At 46.0% G+C, this 22,858-nt stretch overlaps 2 protein-coding genes across 3 annotated transcripts in view; both read right to left on the reverse strand.

The window, feature by feature from the left end:
- The window catches only part of cyld (cylindromatosis (turban tumor syndrome)), a 32,122-nt gene extending 21,629 nt beyond the window's left edge, over positions 1-10,493 (reverse strand). Inside the window, exons 1-4 of one of the 2 annotated variants that reach the window (XM_083662083.1) lie at positions 10,150-10,187; positions 9,909-10,051; positions 8,458-8,993; positions 1,226-1,537 (exon numbers count right to left, since the gene is read on the reverse strand). In XM_083662083.1, coding sequence (XP_083518209.1) covers positions 1,226-1,537; positions 8,458-8,949 — 804 coding nt within the window. In that variant the 5' untranslated portion in view covers positions 8,950-8,993; positions 9,909-10,051; positions 10,150-10,187. Of the gene's footprint in view, positions 1-1,225; positions 1,538-8,457; positions 8,994-9,908; positions 10,052-10,149 lie in introns of both variants that reach the window. The other variant, XM_083662082.1, reaches the window with a different exon arrangement.
- A 432-nt stretch (positions 10,494-10,925) lies between these two features.
- Positions 10,926-22,463, reverse strand: nod2 (nucleotide-binding oligomerization domain containing 2; the record flags this gene model as incomplete). Its single annotated transcript, XM_083662386.1, has 9 exons — positions 10,926-11,051; positions 11,324-11,407; positions 17,895-17,978; positions 18,487-18,570; positions 18,741-18,824; positions 18,919-19,002; positions 19,164-20,946; positions 21,543-21,666; positions 21,975-22,463. 9 exons carry the CDS (start codon positions 22,461-22,463, stop codon positions 10,979-10,981), a joined length of 2,889 nt encoding a protein of 962 aa, XP_083518512.1. The 3' UTR covers positions 10,926-10,978.
- Between the last annotated feature and the right edge of the window lie 395 nt (positions 22,464-22,858).

A 22,858-nucleotide genomic window follows, 5' to 3' on the forward strand; every position in this document is an offset into this window, starting at 1 on the left:
ACTCAGCTGAGGAACAGACCTTGTCCCAACCCCAAGTCACTTCCAAAACTAAAGCTCTACTTCCTCGGAGTCTGCAAAACACAAACAACGTATTCCTCTTTTTAGGCGAGGGGGTCCGGGGGGGGATTCGTCTCCAAAAGGATCAATGAAAAGATGAGTGTGTGTGTGTGAGGCCAGTGCTACACTAGCTTAGCGGAAAGGCAGAGGGGCGAGGCTGGGCTGGGCTGGGGAGCACAGCGAGGCAGAGCTTGCTGCCTGCTGGCCCCCTGCCATGTTGTTGGGTCATACAGCGCTCTTTACCTCACTCCCCGCGTGACTGCCTTGCCTTTGTGTGGGTGGCTCGGATGCACTGAGTGGGGCTGCTGCTGCTGCTGCTGCCGCCGCCGCTGCTGCTAACGATCAGCAGTCAAATGCCTCACTTAATATGTGTTTCAATAGTCTCCATGGCTACAATATATCACTACCCACCCGCCTGCCAACAACAGCGAACATAGATACCAGCTGCTCTGATCGCCGCGGGCAACTGCAAGCCAAGCCTGCAGCTTCACTCGACATACTGTATACACAGCATGCTGGCTCATTATGGTTGTAAACGGCTTACTAAGACTTACTAAGCCTGAGATCGAGATCAACTTGAAAGACTAAAGTATACTTTTGTTGCCCCCCTGATGATCATTTGGTTCTTTGCGTGACATTAACGTGCACAAATAAAGCTCCTCCAGGTGCAGGTAGAGATCTGTATTCAGGGGGAGAAAATAAGCTACAAACAATCATCTCGTCTGGGAAGTGGGCGCAAATTCAATTCCTCTACTTATTTAGAGGTGCCCTAGAGAGCAGAGGTTCTCAAATGTTTTTCAGCCAAGGAGCCCCTTACGAGATAGAAAATATACCCGGGGACCCCCTCATTCTGATTTGTGATTTTCCTGAAAACTTTTCGCGGACCCCCTGGCAAAGTGCCACGGACCCCTGGGGGTCCCCGGACCCCCATTTGAGAACCACTGCCCTAGTGTGTCCTGGCGGCTCACCTGGTAGCACGCGTACCACGGAGGCTTGGTCCTTGGTCGACGCGGGTTCGAATCCGACCCGAGGTCCTTTGCCACATGTCATCCCCTCTCTCTCTCTCTCCCCACCTTTCCTGTCTGCCTACTGTCCTATCTAATAAAAGGCAAAAATTCCCCCAAAAATAATCTTAAAAAATAAAACGATAAAGAGGCGCGCCCCTTACCATGTCGACTCCCACATAGTAGCCCAGGCTCTCGTTGCCCGGCAGCAGGTCGCAGAAGATGATGGTGCCCCTCTCGGGCCCCTCCCTGGTCTGCACCAGGACCCGGGAGTTGATCTCCAGCGGCGGGAAGTCCTGCTCCTCTTCCACCAGGGTGACGTGGTCCACCTCCAGCTCGCCCAGCAGCTCCTCCTCCTCGTCCTCCCAGAGCTCCAGCTTGTCCAGGGCCACGAACACGCCGCACTCATCCTCGCAGCGGAAGAGCTGCCGGCCCTGGTAGGAGCCCTCCGTGAAGCCCTGGCCCCGGCCCTCCTCCTGGGGGGGGGGGGGGACGAAGCCAAGGAGGGAGGGAGGGAGAGAGAGAGAGAGAGAGAGAGAGAGAGAGAGAGAGAGAGAGAGAGAGAGAGAGAGAGAGAGAGAGAGAGAGATGTGCAACTTATTGTCATAACAGGGAGAGGCAGCCAGGTAGCTAAGAAGATGCATGCTCAGCGTTCTGCAGGGAAAAGGGAGGGGAGTCAACATCATACAGCTGTGAGGGCATCTGATCGATTGCTGCGGCAGGCAGTTAACGGCTTGCTGCAAAATGTTTAATTGCCGGGTGGCGGCGTGCGACTGACTTATTGTGGCAGCTTACATTCCATAATGTCTCGTACAAGGATGTCGTTTACAAGACGTGGGATATGGTGGTCTTTTCTCACAGGCGGGCTCTTTCCATATTCAAAAAGGGCAAAAAAGGCTCAAAATGCTGCTGGCGTATATTAGCAAACATTATGAGACGGGCCACACCCCACAGTCATCTGCATTTGATAAGAGACCTGAAATCAGGGTGTTGATCACCGGACGCATGTGAGCAAAGGGTCAGACAGCCTGTACTCCTTCAGCCCACTTTATACTGAGCAAGGGTCAGACAGTCTGTACTCCTTCAGCCCACTTTATACTGAGCAAGGGTCAGACAGCCTGTACTCCTTCAGTCCACTTTATACTGAGCAAGGGTCAGACAGTCTGTACTCCTTCAGCCCACTTTATACTGAACAAGGGTCAGACAGCCTGTACTCCTTCAGTCCACTTTATACCGAGCAAGGGTCAGACAGTCTGTACTCCTTCAGTCCACTTTATACTGAGCAAGGGTGAGACAGTCTGTACTCCTTCAGCCCACTTTATACTGAGCAAGGGTCAGACAGTCTGTACTCCTTCAGCCCACTTTATACTGAGCAAGGGTCAGACAGCCTGTACTCCTTCAGTCCACTTTATACTGAGCAAGGGTCAGACAGTCTGTACTCCTTCAGCCCACTTTATACTGAGCAAGGGTGAGACAGTCTGTACTCCTTCAGCCCACTTTATACTGAGCCAGGGTCAGACAGTCTGTACTCCTTCAGCCCACTTTATACTGAGCAAGGGTCAGACAGTCTGTACTCCTTCAGCCCACTTTATACTGAGCAAGGGTCAGACAGTCTGTACTCCTTCAGTCCACTTTATACTGAGCAAGGGTGAGACAGTCTGTACTCCTTCAGCCCACTTTATACTGAGCAAGGGTCAGACAGTCTGTACTCCTTCAGTCCACTTTATACTGAGCAAGGGTGACACAGTCTGTACTCCTTCAGCCTACGTTATACTGAGCAAGGGTGACACAGTCTGTACTCCTTCAGCCCACTTTATACTGAGCAAGGGTCAGACAGTCTGTACTCCTTCAGTCCACTTTATACTGAGCAAGGGTCAGACAGTCTGTACTCCTTCAGTCCACTTTATACTGAGCAAGGGTCAGACAGTCTGTACTCCTTCAACCCACTTTATACTGAGCAAGGGTCAGACAGTCTGTATTCCTTCAGTCCACTTTATACTGAGCAAGGGTCAGACAGTCTGTACTCCTTCAGCCCACTTTATACTGAGCAAGGGTCAGACAGTCTGTACTCCTTCAGTCCACTTTATACTGAGCAAGGGTCAGACAGTCTGTACTCTTTCAGTCCACTTTATACTGAGCAAGGGTCAGACAGTCTGTACTCCTTCAACCCACGTTATACTGAGCAAGGGTCAGACAGTCTGTACTCCTTCAACCCACGTTATACTGAGCAAGGGTCAGACAGTCTGTACTCCTTCAGCCCACTTTATACTGAGCAAGGGTCAGACAGTCTGTACTCCTTCAGCCCACTTTATACTGAGCAAGGGTCAGACAGTCTGTACTCCTTCAGCCCACTTTATACTGAGCAAGGGTCAGACAGTCTGTACTCCTTCAGCCCACTTTATACTGAGCAAGGGTCAGACAGTCTGTACTCCTTCAGCCCACTTTATACTGAGCAAGGGTCAGACAGTCTGTACTCCTTCAGTCCACTTTATACTGAGCAAGGGTGAGACAGTCTGTACTCCTTCAAACCACTTTATACTGAGCATGGGTCAGACAGTCTGTACTCCTTCAGCCCACTTTATACTGAGCAAGGGTCAGACAGCCTGTACTCCTTCAGCCCACTTTATACTGAGCAAGGGTGAGACAGTCTGTACTCCTTCAAACCACTTTATACTGAGCAAGGGTCAGACAGTCTGTACTCCTTCAACCCACTTTATACTGAGCAAGGGTCAGACAGTCTGTACTCCTTTTCCTTCAGTCCACTTTATACTGAGCAAGGGTCAGACAGTCTGTACTCCTTCAGTCCACTTTATACTGAACAAGGGTGAGACAGTCTGTACTCCTTCAGTCCACTTTATACTGAGCAAGGGTGAGACAGTCTGTACTCCTTCAGTCCACTTTATACTGAGCAAGGGTCAGACAGCCTGTACTCCTTCAGTCCACTTTATACTGAGCAAGGGTCAGACAGTCTGTACTCCTTCAGCCCACTTTATACTGAGCAAGGGTCAGACAGTCTGTACTCCTTCAGCCCACTTTATACTGAGCAAGGGTCAGACAGTCTGTACTCCTTCAGCCCACTTTATACTGAGCAAGGGTCAGACAGCCTGTACTCCTTCAAACCACTTTATACTGAGCAAGGGTCAGACAGTCTGTACTCCTTCAGCCCACTTTATACTGAGCAAGGGTCAGACAGCCTGTACTCCTTCAAACCACTTTATACTGAGCAAGGGTCAGACAGTCTGTACTCCTTCAGTCCACTTTATACTGAGCAAGGGTCAGACAGCCTGTACTCCTTCAAACCACTTTATACTGAGCAAGGGTCAGACAGTCTGTACTCCTTCAGCCCACTTTATACTGAGCAAGGGTCAGACAGTCTGTACTCCATCAAACCACTTTATACTGAGCAAGGGTCAGACAGTCTGTACTCCTTCAGCCCACTTTATACTGAGCAAGGGTCAGACAGTCTGTACTCCTTCAGCCCACTTTATACTGAGCAAGGGTCAGACAGTATGTACTCCTTCAGTCCACTTTATACTGAGCAAGGGTGAGACAGCCTGTACTCCTTCAAACCACTTTATACTGAGCAAGGGTGAGACAGTCTGTACTCCTTCAGTTTACTTTATACTGAGCAAGGGTGAGACAGTCTGTACTCCTTCAGTCCACTTTATACTGAGCAAGGGTCAGACAGCCTGTACTCCTTCAGCCCACTTTATACTGAGCAAGGGTCAGACAGCCTGTACTCCTTCAGCCCACTTTATACTGAGCAACGGTCAGACAGTCTGTACTCCTTCAGTTTACTTTATACTGAGCAAGGGTCAGACAGCCTGTACTCCTTCAGCCCACTTTATACTGAGCAAGGGTGAGACAGTCTGTACTCCTTCAGCCCACTTTATACTGAGCAAGGGTCAGACAGCCTGTACTCCTTCCTTCAGTCCACTTTATACTGAGCAAGGGTGAGACAGTCTGTACTCCTTCAGTCCACTTTATACTGAGCAAGGGTGAGACAGTCTGTACTCCTTCAGTCCACTTTATACTGAGCAAGGGTGAGACAGCCTGTACTCCTTCAGCCCACTTTATACTGAGCAAGGGTCAGACAGTCTGTACTCCTTCAATCCACTTTATACTGAGCAAGGGTGAGACAGCCTGTACTCCTTCAATCCACTTTATACTGAGCAAGGGTCAGACAGTCTGTACTCCTTCAATCCACTTTATACTGAGCAAGGGTCAGACAGTCTGTACTCCTTCAATCCACTTTATACTGAGCAAGGGTCAGACAGTCTGTACTCCTTCAATCCACTTTATACTGAGCAAGGGTCAGACAGTCTGTACTCCTTCAGTCCACTTTATACTGAACAAGGGTCAGACAGCCTGTACTCCTTCAGCCCACTTTATACTGAGCAAGGGTCAGACAGTCTGTACTCCTTCAGCCCACTTTATACTGAGCAAGGGTGAGACAGTCTGTACTCCTTCAGTCCACTTTATACTGAGCAAGGGTCAGACAGCCTGTACTCCTTCAGTCCACTTTATACTGAGCAAGGGTCAGACAGTCTGTACTCCTTCAGCCCACTTTATACTGAGCAAGGGTCAGACAGTCTGTACTTCTTCAGCCCACTTTATACTGAGCAAGGGTCAGACAGCCTGTACTCCTTCAGTCCACTTTATACTGAGCAAGGGTCAGACAGTCTGTACTCCTTCAATCCACTTTATACTGAGCAAGGGTCAGACAGCCTGTACTCCTTCAGCCCACTTTATACTGAGCAAGGGTCAGACAGCCTGTACTCCTTCAGCCCACTTTATACTGAGCAAGGGTGAGACAGTCTGTACTCCTTCAAACCACTTTATACTGAGCAAGGGTCAGACAGTCTGTACTCCTTCAGCCCACTTTATACTGAGCAAGGGTCAGACAGTCTGTACTCCTTCAGCCCACTTTATACTGAGCAAGGGTCAGACAGTCTGTACTCCTTCAACCCACTTTATACTGAGCAAGGGTCAGACAGCCTGTACTCCTTCAGCCCACTTTATACTGAGCAAGGGTCAGACAGTCTGTACTCCTTCAGCCCACTTTATACTGAGCAAGGGTCAGACAGTCTGTACTTCTTCAGCCCACTTTATACTGAGCAAGGGTCAGACAGCCTGTACTCCTTCAGTCCACTTTATACTGAGCAAGGGTCAGACAGTCTGTACTCCTTCAATCCACGTTATACTGAGCAAGGGTCAGACAGTCTGTACTCCTTCAGCCCACTTTATACTGAGCAAGGGTCAGACAGCCTGTACTCCTTCAGCCCACTTTATACTGAGCAAGGGTGAGACAGTCTGTACTCCTTCAAACCACTTTATACTGAGCAAGGGTCAGACAGTCTGTACTCCTTCAACCCACTTTATACTGAGCAAGGGTCAGACAGTCTGTACTCCTTCAACCCACTTTATACTGAGCAAGGGTCAGACAGTCTGTACTCCTTCAGCCCACTTTATACTGAGCAAGGGTCAGACAGTCTGTACTCCTTCAGCCCACTTTATACTGAGCAAGGGTCAGACAGTCTGTACTCCTTCAGTCCACATTATACTGAGCAAGGGTCAGACAGTCTGTACTCCTTCAGCCCACTTTATACTGAGCAAGGGTCAGACAGTCTGTACTTCTTCAGCCCACTTTATACTGAGCAAGGGTCAGACAGCCTGTACTCCTTCAAACCACTTTATACTGAGCAAGGGTCAGACAGTCTGTACTCCTTCAGCCCACTTTATACTGAGCAAGGGTCAGACAGTCTGTACTCCTTCAACCCACTTTATACTGAGCAAGGGTCAGACAGCCTGTACTCCTTCAGTCCACATTATACTGAGCAAGGGTCAGACAGTCTGTACTCCTTCAGCCCACTTTATACTGAGCAAGGGTCAGACAGTCTGTACTTCTTCAGCCCACTTTATACTGAGCAAGGGTCAGACAGCCTGTACTCCTTCAGTCCACTTTATACTGAGCAAGGGTCAGACAGCCTGTACTCCTTCAGTCCACTTTATACTGAGCAAGGGTCAGACAGCCTGTACTCCTTCAGTCCACTTTATACTGAGCAAGGGTCAGACAGCCTGTACTCCTTCAGTCCACTTTATACTGAGCAAGGGTCAGACAGCCTGTACTCCTTCAGTCCACTTTATACTGAGCAAGGGTGACACAGTCTGTACTCCTTCAGCCTACGTTATACTGAGCAAGGGTGACACAGTCTGTACTCCTTCAGTCCACTTTATACTGAGCAAGGGTCAGACAGTCTGTACTCCTTCAGCCCACTTTATACTGAGCAAGGGTGAGACAGTCTGTACTCCTTCAGCTCACTTTATACTGAGCAAGGGTCAGACAGTCTGTACTCCTTCAGCCCACTTTATACTGAGCAAGGGTCAGACAGTCTGTACTCCTTCAGTCCACTTTATACTGAGCAAGGGTCAGACAGTCTGTACTCCTTCAGTCCACTTTATACTGAGCAAGGGTCAGACAGCCTGTACTCCTTCAGTCCACTTTATACTGAGCAAGGGTGAGACAGTCTGTACTCCTTCAGTCCACTTTATACTGAACAAGGGTCAGACAGCCTGTACTCCTTCAGTCCACTTTATACTGAGCAAGGGTCAGACAGTCTGTACTCCTTCAGTCCACTTTATACTGAGCAAGGGTCAGACAGTCTGTACTCCTTCAGCCCACTTTTGGAGCTCAGTAGAATAAACACAACATTGTGCTGAAATAAACAAGCCTTTGTATCTGGCTACTTACATACATTACAGAATGCATTCCATGATTCCATGACAGGATTTAGTGTTGAGATTAAGATAGTTGAGTTCCCATCATCCAATTCATGCCATTTACAACAGTGTTTCATTATGCAGATTTATGTACAGTTAAGTACCATGCATGCTCGGTGGTGGTTGTTGTTGTTGTTGTCGTTTACTTTTGGGTCGACATCTGTCCCCCCCATTTTGCTCAAAGCAGACTAGCTGGGGAGCTATCCGCACGCACACTCACTGGATAAAAAGGTTTTAGGTGCAAGGCACACAGTCACGCTGACAAAGGCTTCTTGCTGAAACGCGTACGTTGTTGTATTTATTGAAACGGGAATAAAACCCTCAAAGGACATTTTTGAGTGCTGGCTCCTTCTCGCTACTGCTCTATGGAAATGGAAACCCCCCATTTTGCTCCCCTTTTTTATTTTAAACATCAGAACTACACATATTCAATGTTTAAAGATGGATATTTGGCACAAAGAAAAATACTTTAACTTAAGTTTATAATTTTCTTGAGGAGTGGTGTTAATATCTCTGCAGACTGCAGTGGGTCACTCCTGCACCAGGGAATACACAGAGGAAAACACAGAATAAACATCTAGCGTAGCACCGTCTCTCAACACGAGGGTTCTCTCACCAGCAGCTCCACTCCAAACCAGATTCCAGAGAGGGCCCTGTCGGGGAGCAGCGAGCCCTTGAAGCGGACCACACCGGGCAGGGGTTCATCCCCCGAACGCAGCTGGACGCGCACCTTGGACCCGCAGTCGATGTCGCGCGCGCGGTCCAGCCGAGCCTTGTTGCAGAGCAGGCCGTAGCGCTCCTCACAGTTGGTGATGGGGAAGAGCAGCTCGGCCAGCTTCTCGTCCAGCTCCAGAAGGTCCCGCTCGTCCAGGCTCAGCACCACGTTGGTCTGGTCCAGGATGCGCAGACTCCTCTTGCCCTTGCAGGGGGGCAACGTGCGCCCCAGGCTGTTGCGCTCCTGGCAGGCCTGGCCCAGACTGCCGCGGGGGATCCTCAGGGTCTTCTGCGGAGGCTTTTCCACCGTGCACTCCTTCACGACCATGTAGAAGCGCCAGTCCTCCCTGAAGCCCCCGCTGGGCTTCTCCTGGCTCCACAGGGCAGAGCTCATGGCTGCATGCTAGACACAGGGTCTCACGTCAAGGTGAGCTTGACCTGTGGACACAAGGACACACATTATTGTCTCCGTTTGTTGTTTTTATCGTCTGTCTCTGCAAAAACTAAATCCAGGACAGTCTATATACAGTAGATACAACAGATAGACTCACTGATGGTCAGTGAGTGGTTAATTGCCTCGGTTGCTTGTTTTAATTGATTTTATTTGATCAGATAAATTAAAATACAATATTCTACCAAGATCATCGTGGTTCTTGAATCATGTGGCAGGCATGCCAGCAGAAAATGCTTGATCCAAATCCAAATAGATCCAAATATCCTGGTTACACTTGGTTTGCTGATCACTGGTTTGACTTGTTCTTCTTGTAAGAGGGCTCATGTTTTAAACCACTGCTGTTTGAGGGGCCGTCCCACCCCCATGTGCATTATGCTGCCCATTCTTTTACCCAAATATGATATTGTTCATATCTGCTGATTTGAATATTTTTCTATAAATAGATGGTGAGCAAGCAGGTGACCTATTCCAACACCCGGGGCATATGGTGCAGATAGCAGACACGGATTTCCCCTGATGACACTATAACCTTAGACATGATGATGAGGCACCCAGTCAAATCAGTACGAGGGCTCAGATCATGGTAGCCGTGGTGACACACACGACTCTAAAAGTTCCTTTAGAAAACCTCTGGAGGTGTGTGTGTCACGGGCTAAGATCGTGGCAATCAGATCGAGCGTTTCATACCAATGAATTTGAATTGGATAGTATATTTTGTATAACGTTAGCGCTGTTTCATCATTACGTGCATAACATTAGCTATCGTTAGCTGGCTAGTCGTACTTTGGTAGCGTAACGCTAAAGCATTGACTGTCTGTTACAAGGCAAACCAACGTATAGACATAGGCAGACATGTTTAAATAATTTCCACTTGTAAATGAGATAACGTTAACGCTGACCTGAACTGAAGCTGCTTCATCAGTGCCACTGACAAGTGACCCTCACCCATGTTTACATGTTACCCATGTGTTAAACCAATGTAATAAACGTTTTCACTGTGACAGCAGTGTCATCCTCAGTTAGAGACTGTCAGTCAAAGGCCCTTCAACAAGAGAAGGAAGTGCTAGCGTTAGCTAAAAATCCAGATAAATATTCATTTACGTTTAGTGCTAACAGTGCGTATTTCAATTAAATCCTTACCTTAGACGCTTCGGTTATAGGTGATTGTCATGTTACATGTCCATCCCAACTAGCGTTAGGTTGTTGAAAACAAACTAGCGTTAGATTCCACCAGTGATAGCTACAGTAATGCTAGCAGCGTCCTAGCCAGCTACGGTATGTATCGAGCTAAGTTAGCTTAGCTTAGCTAGCTAGATGATCAACAGTATAAGCAGGCTGGCAGAGAACTGCCAACCTCTACAATATGTTGACAGCATTTAGACCAATCTCTACTCCCAGAGAAATATGCGAAATCATAGTGTATATAACGTTAGCTATGCAATATTGACAGAAGACGAGCTAATTCTAAACGTGAAGGTTTGACGTGTTCGCACTCGCTGCTCAGGCATTGGTCCATTCGCGTCTTTCTCAAGTGCTAAGTGGCTGTTCATTGCGTCTATAATTAAGTCACTGTATGGGGGTTTCCCATAGCAGGCAGATAGTTAGGTTGGAGTGTGTAGCTGCCAAGACAGATCATGCCAAGTAAGTTGGGATATATGCCAATTATTTGCACCACAAACCATTTAATTGTTTGAGAAGAAAATGAAAAGAAAATGTGTTCAAGAGAACCACAAACATATGTATTAATAGTACTAGATTTGTATGGTGGTGATTGATGTTATTATTAGTACTGTAGTGTTGATTGTTGTTGTCTAATAATGTTGTCACAAGAGTGGTGTTAACAAATTTAGTGTAGAAAATAGAAATAAACTTGAGCAAAATACTTTTGAATTTCACACTTTAATAATAAATTACAAACATTGTCATCAATGAAAGAGTATCTCCTTATGACTGTGCATTTTTGCCAGAATTAAAAGACCAATCGTGATTCACGTTGTGTCATCTCCTCTTCCTCCTCCACACTGAGCTCGTTGCTTCTCAACCTGTAATAGGAAAATAATAACGAATGGAAATGCACTCATTTATATCACAATTTACTTGGGCGATAATAGTATAATGTAGTGTCCACAGAACAGCGTTTGTTGGCACTGAAACCAGTGGTAGAACCATAAATGTCGAAAAGCAAGGATGCATTCTGGAGCCAAAACTAACAAGCCCCAAGCACATAAAACAACAAGAGTAGAGTAAACACTGGGAATAATTGTATTTGCAAGGCGTTCAAATGTGTTCAGCTGATCTGCTGCTTAGTGCTTACCATACTGATTTCACATGTGTGTTGTGTTCTAGGGCTTCGATCAGACTTTCCACCCCTGTTCTGGTTATGCAGTTCTTTGTTAACCTTTTGGAGGAAATATAGGTGGAGAGAGTAGTAGTGACATTAGTGCTGAACTATCAAATCAACCACTCGGATAAAATGGACAGGTTATTGTGAACATACTCCAACACTTACCAAAGCTCTGTCAGTGTGCTACTGTTCTTGATCATTGTTGTGACTCATCTCTGTTGAGTGTCATTTCAGCACCTTGGACACGCCCCACACAGTGCATGTGAATGGGAGGCGGAGTGAATCTACAAATGTGCTGGGAGGAACACCTGGCACAGATTTGGACTTGATTGATAATTAGCCATGGCAGGCTTATGTCTGTCATGTTGTGGAGCTGTCCAACTTCTCCATAAGAAAAACCCACTTAATTGCAAAATAAATAATATATTTTGACTGCAAAAGAAATCCTTGTGAAAGTCTCGTCAATTCTGGGAATTCCATTACAAATTTGGTGCCGAAACGCGGGAACAGAAGAAAAAGGAAGTTTGAAAGTGGATCCAGGAAAAGAAATACGATGGCAGAGACTGGAAAGCTAAGGAAGAAACGAGGAGTAGTAAGGACTTCAATCACTAAACTGATTACAAAGATCGATGAGGTCCTGGCAGAGCAAAGACCAAATGTGGAGACTACTCAAGAACAGTTGGACATTCTTATGGAGAAAGAGAACGTGTTGGATGAATTGGACAGAGCAATTGAAGCTGGAACAGAGGAAGATGATCTAGAAGAGGAAATTGAGTCTGTGATGAATTACAGGGACAACATGACGGTCCGAAAGACAAGGATGAGAAGGCTGATAAACAAAGTATCAGTCGACGCTGCCAGTGACAGTACCTCCACTAGAAGCAGCACACATGGACATGGAGTGCAGCTCCCTAAACTGGTAATTGAAAAATTCAGTGGTGATATCAGTTTATGGCAGACATTCTGGGGGCAATTTGAGATGGCAATCCATAATAATCCAGATTTAAGAAAGGCTGAAAAATTTAATTACCTTCAGACATATCTGAGTGGTGATGCCACAAATGTGATTGCAGGTTTGGCATTAACAGATGCAAATTATGACAGTGCAATCAACATGCTTATCAACAGATTTGGCCGAAAAGATCTAGTGATCAATGCACACATGAGAAAGTTACTCAGTCTGAATCCAGTAAAGAAATCTTATGACATAATTGCCTTGCGCAAACTCTATGATGAGTGTGAAATTCAAATTAGAAGCCTAAATGCAATGGGGGTGGAGTCTGACACATATGGAACCTTATTATGTCCCATTCTAATGCAAATGATCCCTGAAGACCTGGCATTGTCATTTAGTCGTCTAAGAGATGAAGATGAAGTACTGGACGCTATGCATCTCATGCAATTTCTAAAGAAAGAAGTGGAAAGTAGAGAACGAGCTGTGAATCTAACAAGATCAGACAATGTTCATAAAGAAAGAGAGAAAAGTGAAAAATATGAAAAATATAATTGGAAGCCTCTCGATTACAAAAACAAAAGGACACCCAGCTCTGCAGCCGCTTTATACACTGCCAGCTATGAAGAAGCGCTGAGTTGTATCTTCTGTGAAAAGTCTGATCACAAATCAAAAGAATGTAATGCCATGTCATTGGAAGAAAAGAAAGAAAAACTTCGGAGGCAAGGGAGATGTTTTGTCTGTTTAAGGACAAGACATATTGCTAGAAAATGTCGTGCGCAAGGGATTTCCTGTGGACAATGTGGGAGAAGACATTATACCTCTCTGTGCTATGAGCAGGAGCGTAAAGCAAACCAGGATATATCCAGCCAGCCACAGTCACCATTTGCACCGGACAATGTCACAACAGCCTCTTCATGTAGCTCTGGTAAAAACACAGTTTTACTACAAACTGCCACAATCTGGGTAGAAACTCCAGTGAATAGAACCATAACAAAGTGTTTGATGGATGGGGGAAGCATGCGCAGTTTTATAAGAGAAGACATATCCCGTGCACTAAAGCTTCCAGTGATAGGTGAAGAAACTATCAATTTGTACACTTTTGGTTCAGAGAAACCCAGACAAGTAAAATATAAAAAGGTTCAAGCTAAACTGAAAAATGTCAGAAATGGGCAGAATATGGACGTAGAGCTACTGGAGACTCCTCAAGTGTGCACATCTAAGATGACTGTAGCAGGAGAAGCACTGCGGGAAGAGTTGGAGAAAAAAGGAATGCAATTAGCAGATTCCCCAGTCAATGGCTTGGAAAACATGGAGCTTGGAGTCTTGATAGGAGGAGACTATTATTGGCAGATGGTCACTGGGAAAATTGAAAGACTGAGAGGACTTGTTGCTATTGAAAGCATTTTCGGATGGCTTATTCAAGGCTCAGTCTCAATGATGAACGTGGTCGCAGAAGTCCATGAAGTAGGAGTGATGCAAGTGATCACCGGGAATGACAGTCAACTATCTGACCAATTGCGCATGTTTTGGGAAGTTGAAGCACTTGGTATTCTACCTGCCATAGAAAATAAAATGACATTAGAAGAAGAAGATGCCTTACAGTTCTTTAAAGAAACAGTGAAGGACATTGGAGGACGCTATGAGGTGAGACTACCATGGCGTGAGAACAAAATGCAATTATCCTCTAATTTGGCAATAGCAGAGAACAGATTAAACAATTTGATAAAAAAGTTCAAATCAAATGTTGTTCTCTATGATAGATACAACGAGGTGATAATTGATTATCTTGAACAAAAAATTGTGGAACCTGTAAAAGAGGAGAAGACGGAGAATCCTGTGCATTATTTACCACACCATGCTGTAATCAAAGAAGAGCGCTCTACCACAAAATTGCGCATAGTGTTTGATGGGTCTGCTCATGAACAAGACAAAAAGTCACTGAATGAATGCTTACTTACAGGACCAAATTTGAATCCAGACCTGCTTGATATCCTGATTAGATTCAGGCAGCATCCCATAGCATTCATGGCAGACATAACCAAAGCATTTCTGCAGATTGAAATAGCTGAGCAAGACAGAGACGCACTGAGGTTCATGTGGGTTACAGAAAGACCAACGGTAACCACAAATGACAACAAATACCCTCTGAGGATGACCAGAGTACCTTTTGGAGCAACCACTAGTCCCTTTTTGCTTGCAGCTACCATTCACCACCACTTGGAGAGATACAAAGATATTCACCCTCAAATTGTGGAGGCATTGCTAGACTCTCTGTATGTGGACGACTGGATTTGTGGAGGAAAGGATGTTGAAGCTGCTTATCACATGTCTAAAACAGCAAAGGAAATCATGGCTGATGCTGGAATGGCAATGTGTAAATGGAAAACAAATTCCAATGAGCTTCTAGCTAAATGGAGGGAGGATGGACTAGTGAATGATGAAGGAGAAACAGAACAAGCATCTCTGCTTAAAGTACTTGGAATTTCATGGAACGCAGAGTCTGATGAATTCACCTTTGAACTGAGCAATCTGATGGATATTATGAAGGATGGAAAACCCACAAAACGAGATGTATTAAAAACTGCATCTAGACTGTTTGATCCTATTGAGTTTATCTCACCATTCATAATCAGAGCCAAGCTTCTTTTCCAGGAGACTTGGGAGCGTGGATTGCAGTGGGATGAGGAGTTGCCCACTGACCTATACGAAACATGGCACTCATGGTGCAGTGAGATCGGTGAGTTAAAGAACATAACCATACCCAGACGTTATGAAACAGAAGGACAAACTGAGGATGAATCATCTAAGGAAATCCATGTATTCTGTGATTCTAGTGAAAAAGCCTACTGCACTGTAGCGTACATGCGCACAGTAGCTTTGAATGGAAAAATACAAACAAGTCTTGTCGCTTCTAAAACGAGGGTTGCACCTTTGAAGAAGGTTACACTTCCTAGGCTGGAGTTATTAGGTGCATTAATAGGAGCAAGACTGGGAAATCGGCTAATAAGCTGTTTGAAACTATCAAAACAACAACTCTTTTTGTGGACAGATTCCATGATCACTCTACATTGGATTAAAGGTTCGTCAAAACAATGGAAATCTTTTATAGCGAATCGAGTTGCAGAAATCCAAACACTCTCAGAGCCTGAAAATTGGAATCATTGTCGAGGCAAAGACAACCCAGCTGATTTGGGGACAAGAGGAATAAAACTGGAGACCCTAATCAATAGTGAGATGTGGTGGAAAGGGGCGGAGTGGCTCAAGACAGACCCAGTTGGATGCCCAGAGTGCAAATTGGACATGGACAAAATGAATCAGCTTGAAGAAGTTGCACAATATGAAATTGCTGTTGAATCTGATTTACAAATTGAAAGCTCAAAGGAAAGTGTCATTCCAATTGAAAAATGTAGCAAATTGACCAAATTGTTGAGAATAACTGCTTGGGTGCGCAGATTCATTCACAATGCACGCAACCAGACATTGAGACGTGCAGGCCCATTATCTGCTGAGGAGCTGGATCATGCAGAAATATATTGGATTAAGGACACGCAAAGTAAATCATTTCAGAGAGAAATTAACCAATTGAAAAATGGACAACAGGTTGACAAACAGTCAAGGGTAGCCAACCTAAACCCTTTTCTGGATGAAGATGAATTATTGTGTGTTGGCGGACGACTGCAAAAGGCAGATTGGACCTTTAAAATGAAACATCCCTGGATAATGCCAACAAATGCCAGATTCACTGAATTGCAAGTACAGCAGGCTCATGATCATGTCATGCATGCAGGTTTGCAAGAGACACTGACCCAATTAAGAGAAAGATTTTGGATTTTGCGAGGAAGACAAGTGACAAAGAAAACATTGAATCATTGTTTTTTGTGCCGACGGTTTAAAGTAAAACCTGGACGGCAAATTACGGCTCCATTACCAAGAGACAGAGTCACTGAGACACCCCCTTTTGAGACAACTGGTGTTGACTTTGCTGGCCCACTCATTGTAAAACCTAATCAAAAATCATATATCGCACTATTTACTTGTGCGGTGACAAGGGCTGTACATCTGGAGTTGGTCTCAGACTTGACAACAGAAAGCTTCTTGTTGGCTTTCAGAAGATTTATAGCCAGAAGAGGAATATGTCGAGTAATTTATTCGGACAATGCTAAAACCTTTAAAAAGGCAGCAAAAGAAATGCAAACTTTATGGGATAAACTAAACACAGTTCAACTCCAGGAGTTTTTTGCCAAAAAGAGGATCCAATGGAAATTCATTGTTGAACGTGCTGCCTGGTGGGGAGGAATATGGGAAAGGATGGTGAGGTCTGTAAAATTGTGTCTGAAGAAAATCTTGGGGAAGGCGTTCCTCAGATTTGAAGAACTGCAAACCTTTCTAACTGAAGTAGAAGCAGTGATCAACTCCAGACCCCTCACTTATTTGGAAGCTGATGGAAATCTAGTTCCCCTCACACCAGCTCATTTCCTCACAGGAGAGAGATTGACTGCATTACCTCCACGGACCATAAGAAATGCAGATGTCCTTGTGGGAAATGCAAAAGAAATAAATAAAAGATGGCGATATAGAGAAAATTTGCTGAATCAAGTATGGACTCGGTGGAGAGAGGAGTATTTGATGTTGCTGAGATCTGCTCACGTTTCAGTTTCTACAACTTCTACCACTCCATTCAAGATCGGTGATGTTGTACTGATCCATGATCATATGCTGCCCAGACAGTCTTGGAGAATGGGTAGAGTACAAGAAATCTTCCCTGGACGAGACGGGAGGGTTCGTTCCTGTGCTGTTGAGTTGCCAAACAAGACTTTGGTAAGAAGACCAATACAATTACTATACAATCTTGAACTGAATTGAAGTACTTGATGAACATGTATTATGTTCATCGGGCCGGAGTTTGTTGTGACTCATCTCTGTTGAGTGTCATTTCAGCACCTTGGACACGCCCCACACAGTGCATGTGAATGGGAGGCGGAGTGAATCTACAAATGTGCTGGGAGGAACACCTGGCACAGATTTGGACTTGATTGATAATTAGCCATGGCAGGCTTATGTCTGTCATGTTGTGGAGCTGTCCAACTTCTCCATAAGAAAAACCCACTTAATTGCAAAATAAATAATATATTTTGACTGCAAAAGAAATCCTTGTGAAAGTCTCGTCAATTCTGGGAATTCCATTACAATCATGTTGGCAAGGGCACAGGCTCCTGCATTCCCTACACCGTTATCGACCAGGCTGCCGGTAGATAACATCACAATCAGATTGACTTCAATTGTCAAGTACAATATCTCTATCTGCAGGAAGTTGACACCAGTTTGATGACTTGAAATGTATTGTCAGTACACTGTGGTCATATGTGACCCCAGAAATATGTTTTATTTTTTTAGATTATTTGTGGGGCCTTTTTGCTGTTATTGTATGGGACAGTAGATGGACAGGAAAGGTGGGGAGAGACTGAGAGAGAGGGAGGGGATGACATGATGTGGCAAAGGACCATGGGTGGGATTCGATCCCGGGTCGGCCATGCGAAGGACGAAGCCTTAGTATGTGGCACATTTTGACATGGCTATTATTATTACCTCATCCACACAAGAGTTTTGCTCCCCTCTAGGGCGGCAGCAAGGGCCTCTGCACCGGCATCGCCTATCTTATTCCCCCAAAGCCTGGCAACAAAAGGAAAGTTTAGCATTCGGAAATAGAGAGGCAAAGTGACCGCCTACTTCCTCCTTCAGCACTGTACCAGAGATTTTTTATCCGGCATTTATTTTCCCATAGACATTTCGTAAAATGCTTAGAAAAATAGTTTTACTTCGTCAAACCAAACGGTTCAGCTATATTTAGAATCGGGAGAGACCATAGAACATTTCACTCGGACCAAAACAGAAAAAACAACATCGAAACAACATTTTCTTTAAATCAGATTTTTTTTAATGTTTTGGTCCGGGTGAAATGTTATGTGGTCTCTCCTGTTTCTAAATATATCTGAACCGTTTGGTTTGAACAATTAAAACTATTTCTATAAGCATTTTACGAAATGTCTATGGGAAAATAAAGGCGGATGAAAATTTCTGGTACAGTGCTGAAGCAGGAAGTAGGCGCCGGTCACTTTGCCTCTCTATATGCAATCAATAGGATGGGTGGGATTTCACAAACGGGACAAAGTTGCCTTACCCTAAGTACTTCAGTGACTCATTGGATTTCAGTCCCTCTGCCAGTTGCTTTGCCCCCTCTGATGTTATATTATTGTTACCTAGCCTGAAACAACATATTGGAGGAGCTCATTTGGTATTCCTTTTACAGTGTAAACTTTACATAATATAAACTTTACACAATACTTCAGCATTCTTTACACTGTAAAGAATGCTGAAGTATTCTAGCTCTGCATTTAGCGCTACATCTAACGAGTGCTGAAAGCTTCTGCTGACCTTAGGGCGAGGAAATTCTGCTTGGTCTTCAAAAGATGGGAAAAGTGCTGCATGCAAGCATCGGTTAGCTTGTTGTTGAAGAGCCTGGAGACAAACACAATTGTTATGCGCTGTAATTAAAATGTCATTTGTAACATTGTGTGATGATGACATTAATTCATCTCGACTCTATACTCACGCAATCTTCTGGAAACTCTCACATTGGATACCCTTAGCAATCAGTTTGCGGATCCCCTCATCCGATATATTATTATTTCTGAGGCTGATGGAGGGGGAAAATGAAAGGAGGCTTGAGCATAACCCTGCAATTTTCAGCTCTTACAGTAAAGGCTACTGTGGAGACCTTCATCAGACTTCACTTCACTAGATAGGAATAGATGGACGAATGAATGAAAGAAGAGCAGCACAAATGCTCATACTCACTGCAGGGAATTGCAAATATGCATGCAGGGCAGAAGCTGCTCCACCCCGACATCACCTACGGAGTTGTAGTCCAGCTGGAGGCCTATCGGGCTCTTCAGATGCTGGAGCACATAGGCCAGCGCAGTGCACTCCACAGGGCCAATGTTGCAGTAGGTCAGTTTCAAGTGCCCCACCTCGAGCTTAGTCATGGCATCTTGAGCAACTCTGCACTCTTGCATCTCGTAGATACATTTGATGAGCCAGACGAAGCCTGGCATGGCGTGCATGCTCTTCGTCTCCCCTTCCACTGGCTTAGGGATAGACTTGAAGTGCCTCTGCATGCCTCTGGACAGGCACCTCCTCACCTGTTTGACCTTGCTGTCCAGGGTGCGACTGGAGCAGCACTGGAGCAAAAGGCTTTGACGCCGCTGAGATAGGAGCCCAGACACAAAGGTGGCAGTGATTTGCAGATGGGGTGTTTCCGTCGCCATGGCTTCGCCCTCCGAAACATCTTGTAGGACAGTGGAGGGCACGCAGAGACCGAAACATGTGCTGCTGCGCAAGCCTGTCTGCCTCGTGTCCTGCAGCTCAAAGAGCTGAGTGATGCTCGATTTCTCCATGTCATTGGTCAAAACAATGTACAGAGCAGCAAAGAAGCATTGCATGGTCACATGTAGGAATTCATGCCGTTTACAGCTGGTCGAGGAGATCTCTTTGCTTTGTATGAGAAAGCCCATGCAGATATCCTCTTCGGTTACACCACATGCCTGCAGGTCTTTACCTGAGAAGATGTAACAGGACATTCCTATCCCCTCAGAGGCAAGCTGTCCTAGATGCAAGGCTGTGTTCAGGTGCCCCTGCAGCCAACCTACGCCCGAGGTGTTCCTCTGAGGTGTTTGGTGCTGGAAAAAGTGCTGTAAGATCATTAAGTAAACATCTGTGATGGTTTGTGGACTACCCTCTCCACAGCCAAGCAGCTCCTTATGACACTGAGAGACAATCCAGCAGAGGACTGGAGTGTGGCACAGCCCCAGTAGAGCTGTGTTGCTCTGTATGGACTCTAAAACCCTGGTGGCCACAGTGGGGTCACTGTGATGCTTCCTCACAAAACAGTCAATCCCCCCTGGGGAAAATCCTTTCAGGAGGACCTCTTTGCGAAGGTGCTTCTTGAGCGCAGGGCCCACCACCTCTGGGCGGCTAGTGACCACTTTCCGCACGCCCTTCATCAAGGAACCCTGAAGTAAGTTGAACAACAGTATATGAACAGGCGCACGCTGGGTGGGGCAGCAGTGCCTGCGCTCGTCCGAAAAGCTTTGCTTGAGCTCGTCCAGGCCGTCGAAAGTGAAGAGGATGAGATGCGGGTGGTCCAGGATGAACTGGAAAAGCTGGTCCTGCTCTCTGTCCGGCCAGCAGCAGTGCTGAAACAGCAACTCTTGGACCGACAGCTCCCCGTGCTCCGAGTTCAGTCTACGACAGCTGAACGGGAACAGGAGGAGGAAGTCGCGGAGGGCCGCCCCCCGTGCCCACAGCAAGTGCAGCCTCTGGAGTAGGGTGCTCTTCCCACAGCCCGCGTCCCCAGACACCAACACGGTGTCAGCCTCCTCGTTCAATGTGCCCACCGCAGCAACGATGTCCTCCAGGTCCAAAGGTCCTCCATGGACATCAGCACAGTTGTGGGGTAGCTCCAGCTGGCCCTCGGTGTAGATGTCATCCAGAGACATGTTGCCAGTGCCTCCGTAAGTGCTGAGAAAACAGCACTGGGCAGACACAGAACTTCTGAGCTTCTTCTGATACTTTAAGCACTCTGTGACAGACATACAAATGAGATAAAGTATAATGAATGATGGACATATAGCACTGCAAAGTGATCACATGTGTATGTATAGGTTTTGTTCCTTGTCTGTTCCATGTCTTGTCCTACAGGAGCCTGTAGGCGAGTCGTCGTCAGAGCTGATATAGTGTACCTGGGCCCAGTGAACTCCTTGGGCTTAAATGAAAAACATATTTCGTCTTACCTGTAGTGCCAACGAGATCATTTTGGTGTGAGATGTTGGCCGTAGAGATGTCAGCAATAGAACTGGATGGCGCTCAAAGTGCCAAAAGAAAGGAAAACTCAACAGCACTCAGTCTCTTTCATGTCTCTTTCATGTTGAGTTTTGTTTTTATTATTCTTTTCTGTAACGTTGTATCAGTTCCGACGGCGACCTACCAGGCTCCTGCAGGACAAGGGCTATCACAATATGATGAGCTGAGAATAATGCTTCATCGTAAAATGACTACCATCACTGCTTATTCTTTTCGGTGGTTATGGAAGACCTGGCATAATGAAATGATCGAATTAATTAATAAATTACACATCTTTATCGTTGAGTGTGATTATTATGTTAACGAGTGAAATACCTTGAGGAGGAGTCCATTTCTCTTGGTTCCGTGGGGGTCCTTCCTCCTTCTGCTGAATGTACTGCAGTAGGACCTTTGCTGCAGACTCACCTTTTGACCTGACGTGGTCAAGCAAATGCCTTGCCTGATTGACATATGAATGACATGAACAGCGTCAGCACGTTACAGTATTTCTTCAACAGAGCCGTAGACTAGCACAAACAGACACCCCGACCGACCAGAGGAGGCACTAGTGCAGCAACCAAGACTCTCATACCCCACCGGCTTCCCACCCGCAGACACGGCCAATTGTGTCTGTAGGAACGTCTGACCGAGATGGAAGCACGTACCGGGAATTGAACCCGGCGGTGATAGGCGAGTGCTTTTACCTCTACTCTACCGACACATTCCTAAGTTCACATTTAAATGGTGTATAAAGTATGTGGTGTTTACCTGCTGAGAGGGCGTGTATACAGGTAGCTGCACTTCGTCACACTCCGTTGAGGTGAAGCTCCCTGATTCAACCAGAGCCTCTAGAGCACCATCGATGCATTCCCGTAGTTTGCTGACCAGACCTGGTCTTTCAGTCAGAAGGGTCTGGGTAGCTGTGCCGTGCAATTCCCCTGTTTCCTCTACACGTGTGCTGCAGCACCCTTCAAAGGTGAGGCCAGCTCTCTGTGCCTCAGGTAAGATCTCGTTAAGAGCAGCTAGGAGGAGTCCGCAGGCATACGCACCTTTATTCAATATCAGGTCGAGCAACTTGCGGGCGTTGGTGCACAGAGCCCTGCCCGCTACCTGTATGTTCTGGTAGTCCTCCCAGACGAGCGCCCCACGGGCCAGCAACACGTCCAGTACCCTCTCCAGACCTTCAGCCGAGCCGCTGCTGCACAGGGCCTGCAGTATCTCCACTCGCTGTCTCAGCACCAGCTCCTGGGCAAACATGCTTCCGGACTGAAGGCTTCTGTCCTCCGACACACGCTGCCAACATCACCACTGCTGGCAACAAGCACCACACAGCATGTTATCATCTTTCTGCTACCCACAAAGAGTTTCCTGCTTATTCACTTTCATATCGTCAAACCTTTCATCAAATAAGATGGGATAAATAAATCAATTGCCAACACCAAACCTGTTTTGTAGAAATGAGTGCCAACATGTGAAAATATAAACATACTTCTGGCGAATAAATACCATTCTAAAATGTACTAAAAGCATAAACACACTCACATCAGAGTCTCCTCAACACACGGCTGTCTTGGTCATTATCTTCATCCTTCACTTGGACAGAGACTTCCTCATTCCACAGTTTTGTATGTGTTTCTTTTTTTTTCCAAGAA

This window comes from Poromitra crassiceps (assembly GCF_964638095.1).
Source record: "Poromitra crassiceps genome assembly, chromosome: 28".
Taxonomy (NCBI): Eukaryota; Metazoa; Chordata; class Actinopteri; order Beryciformes; family Melamphaidae; genus Poromitra; species Poromitra crassiceps.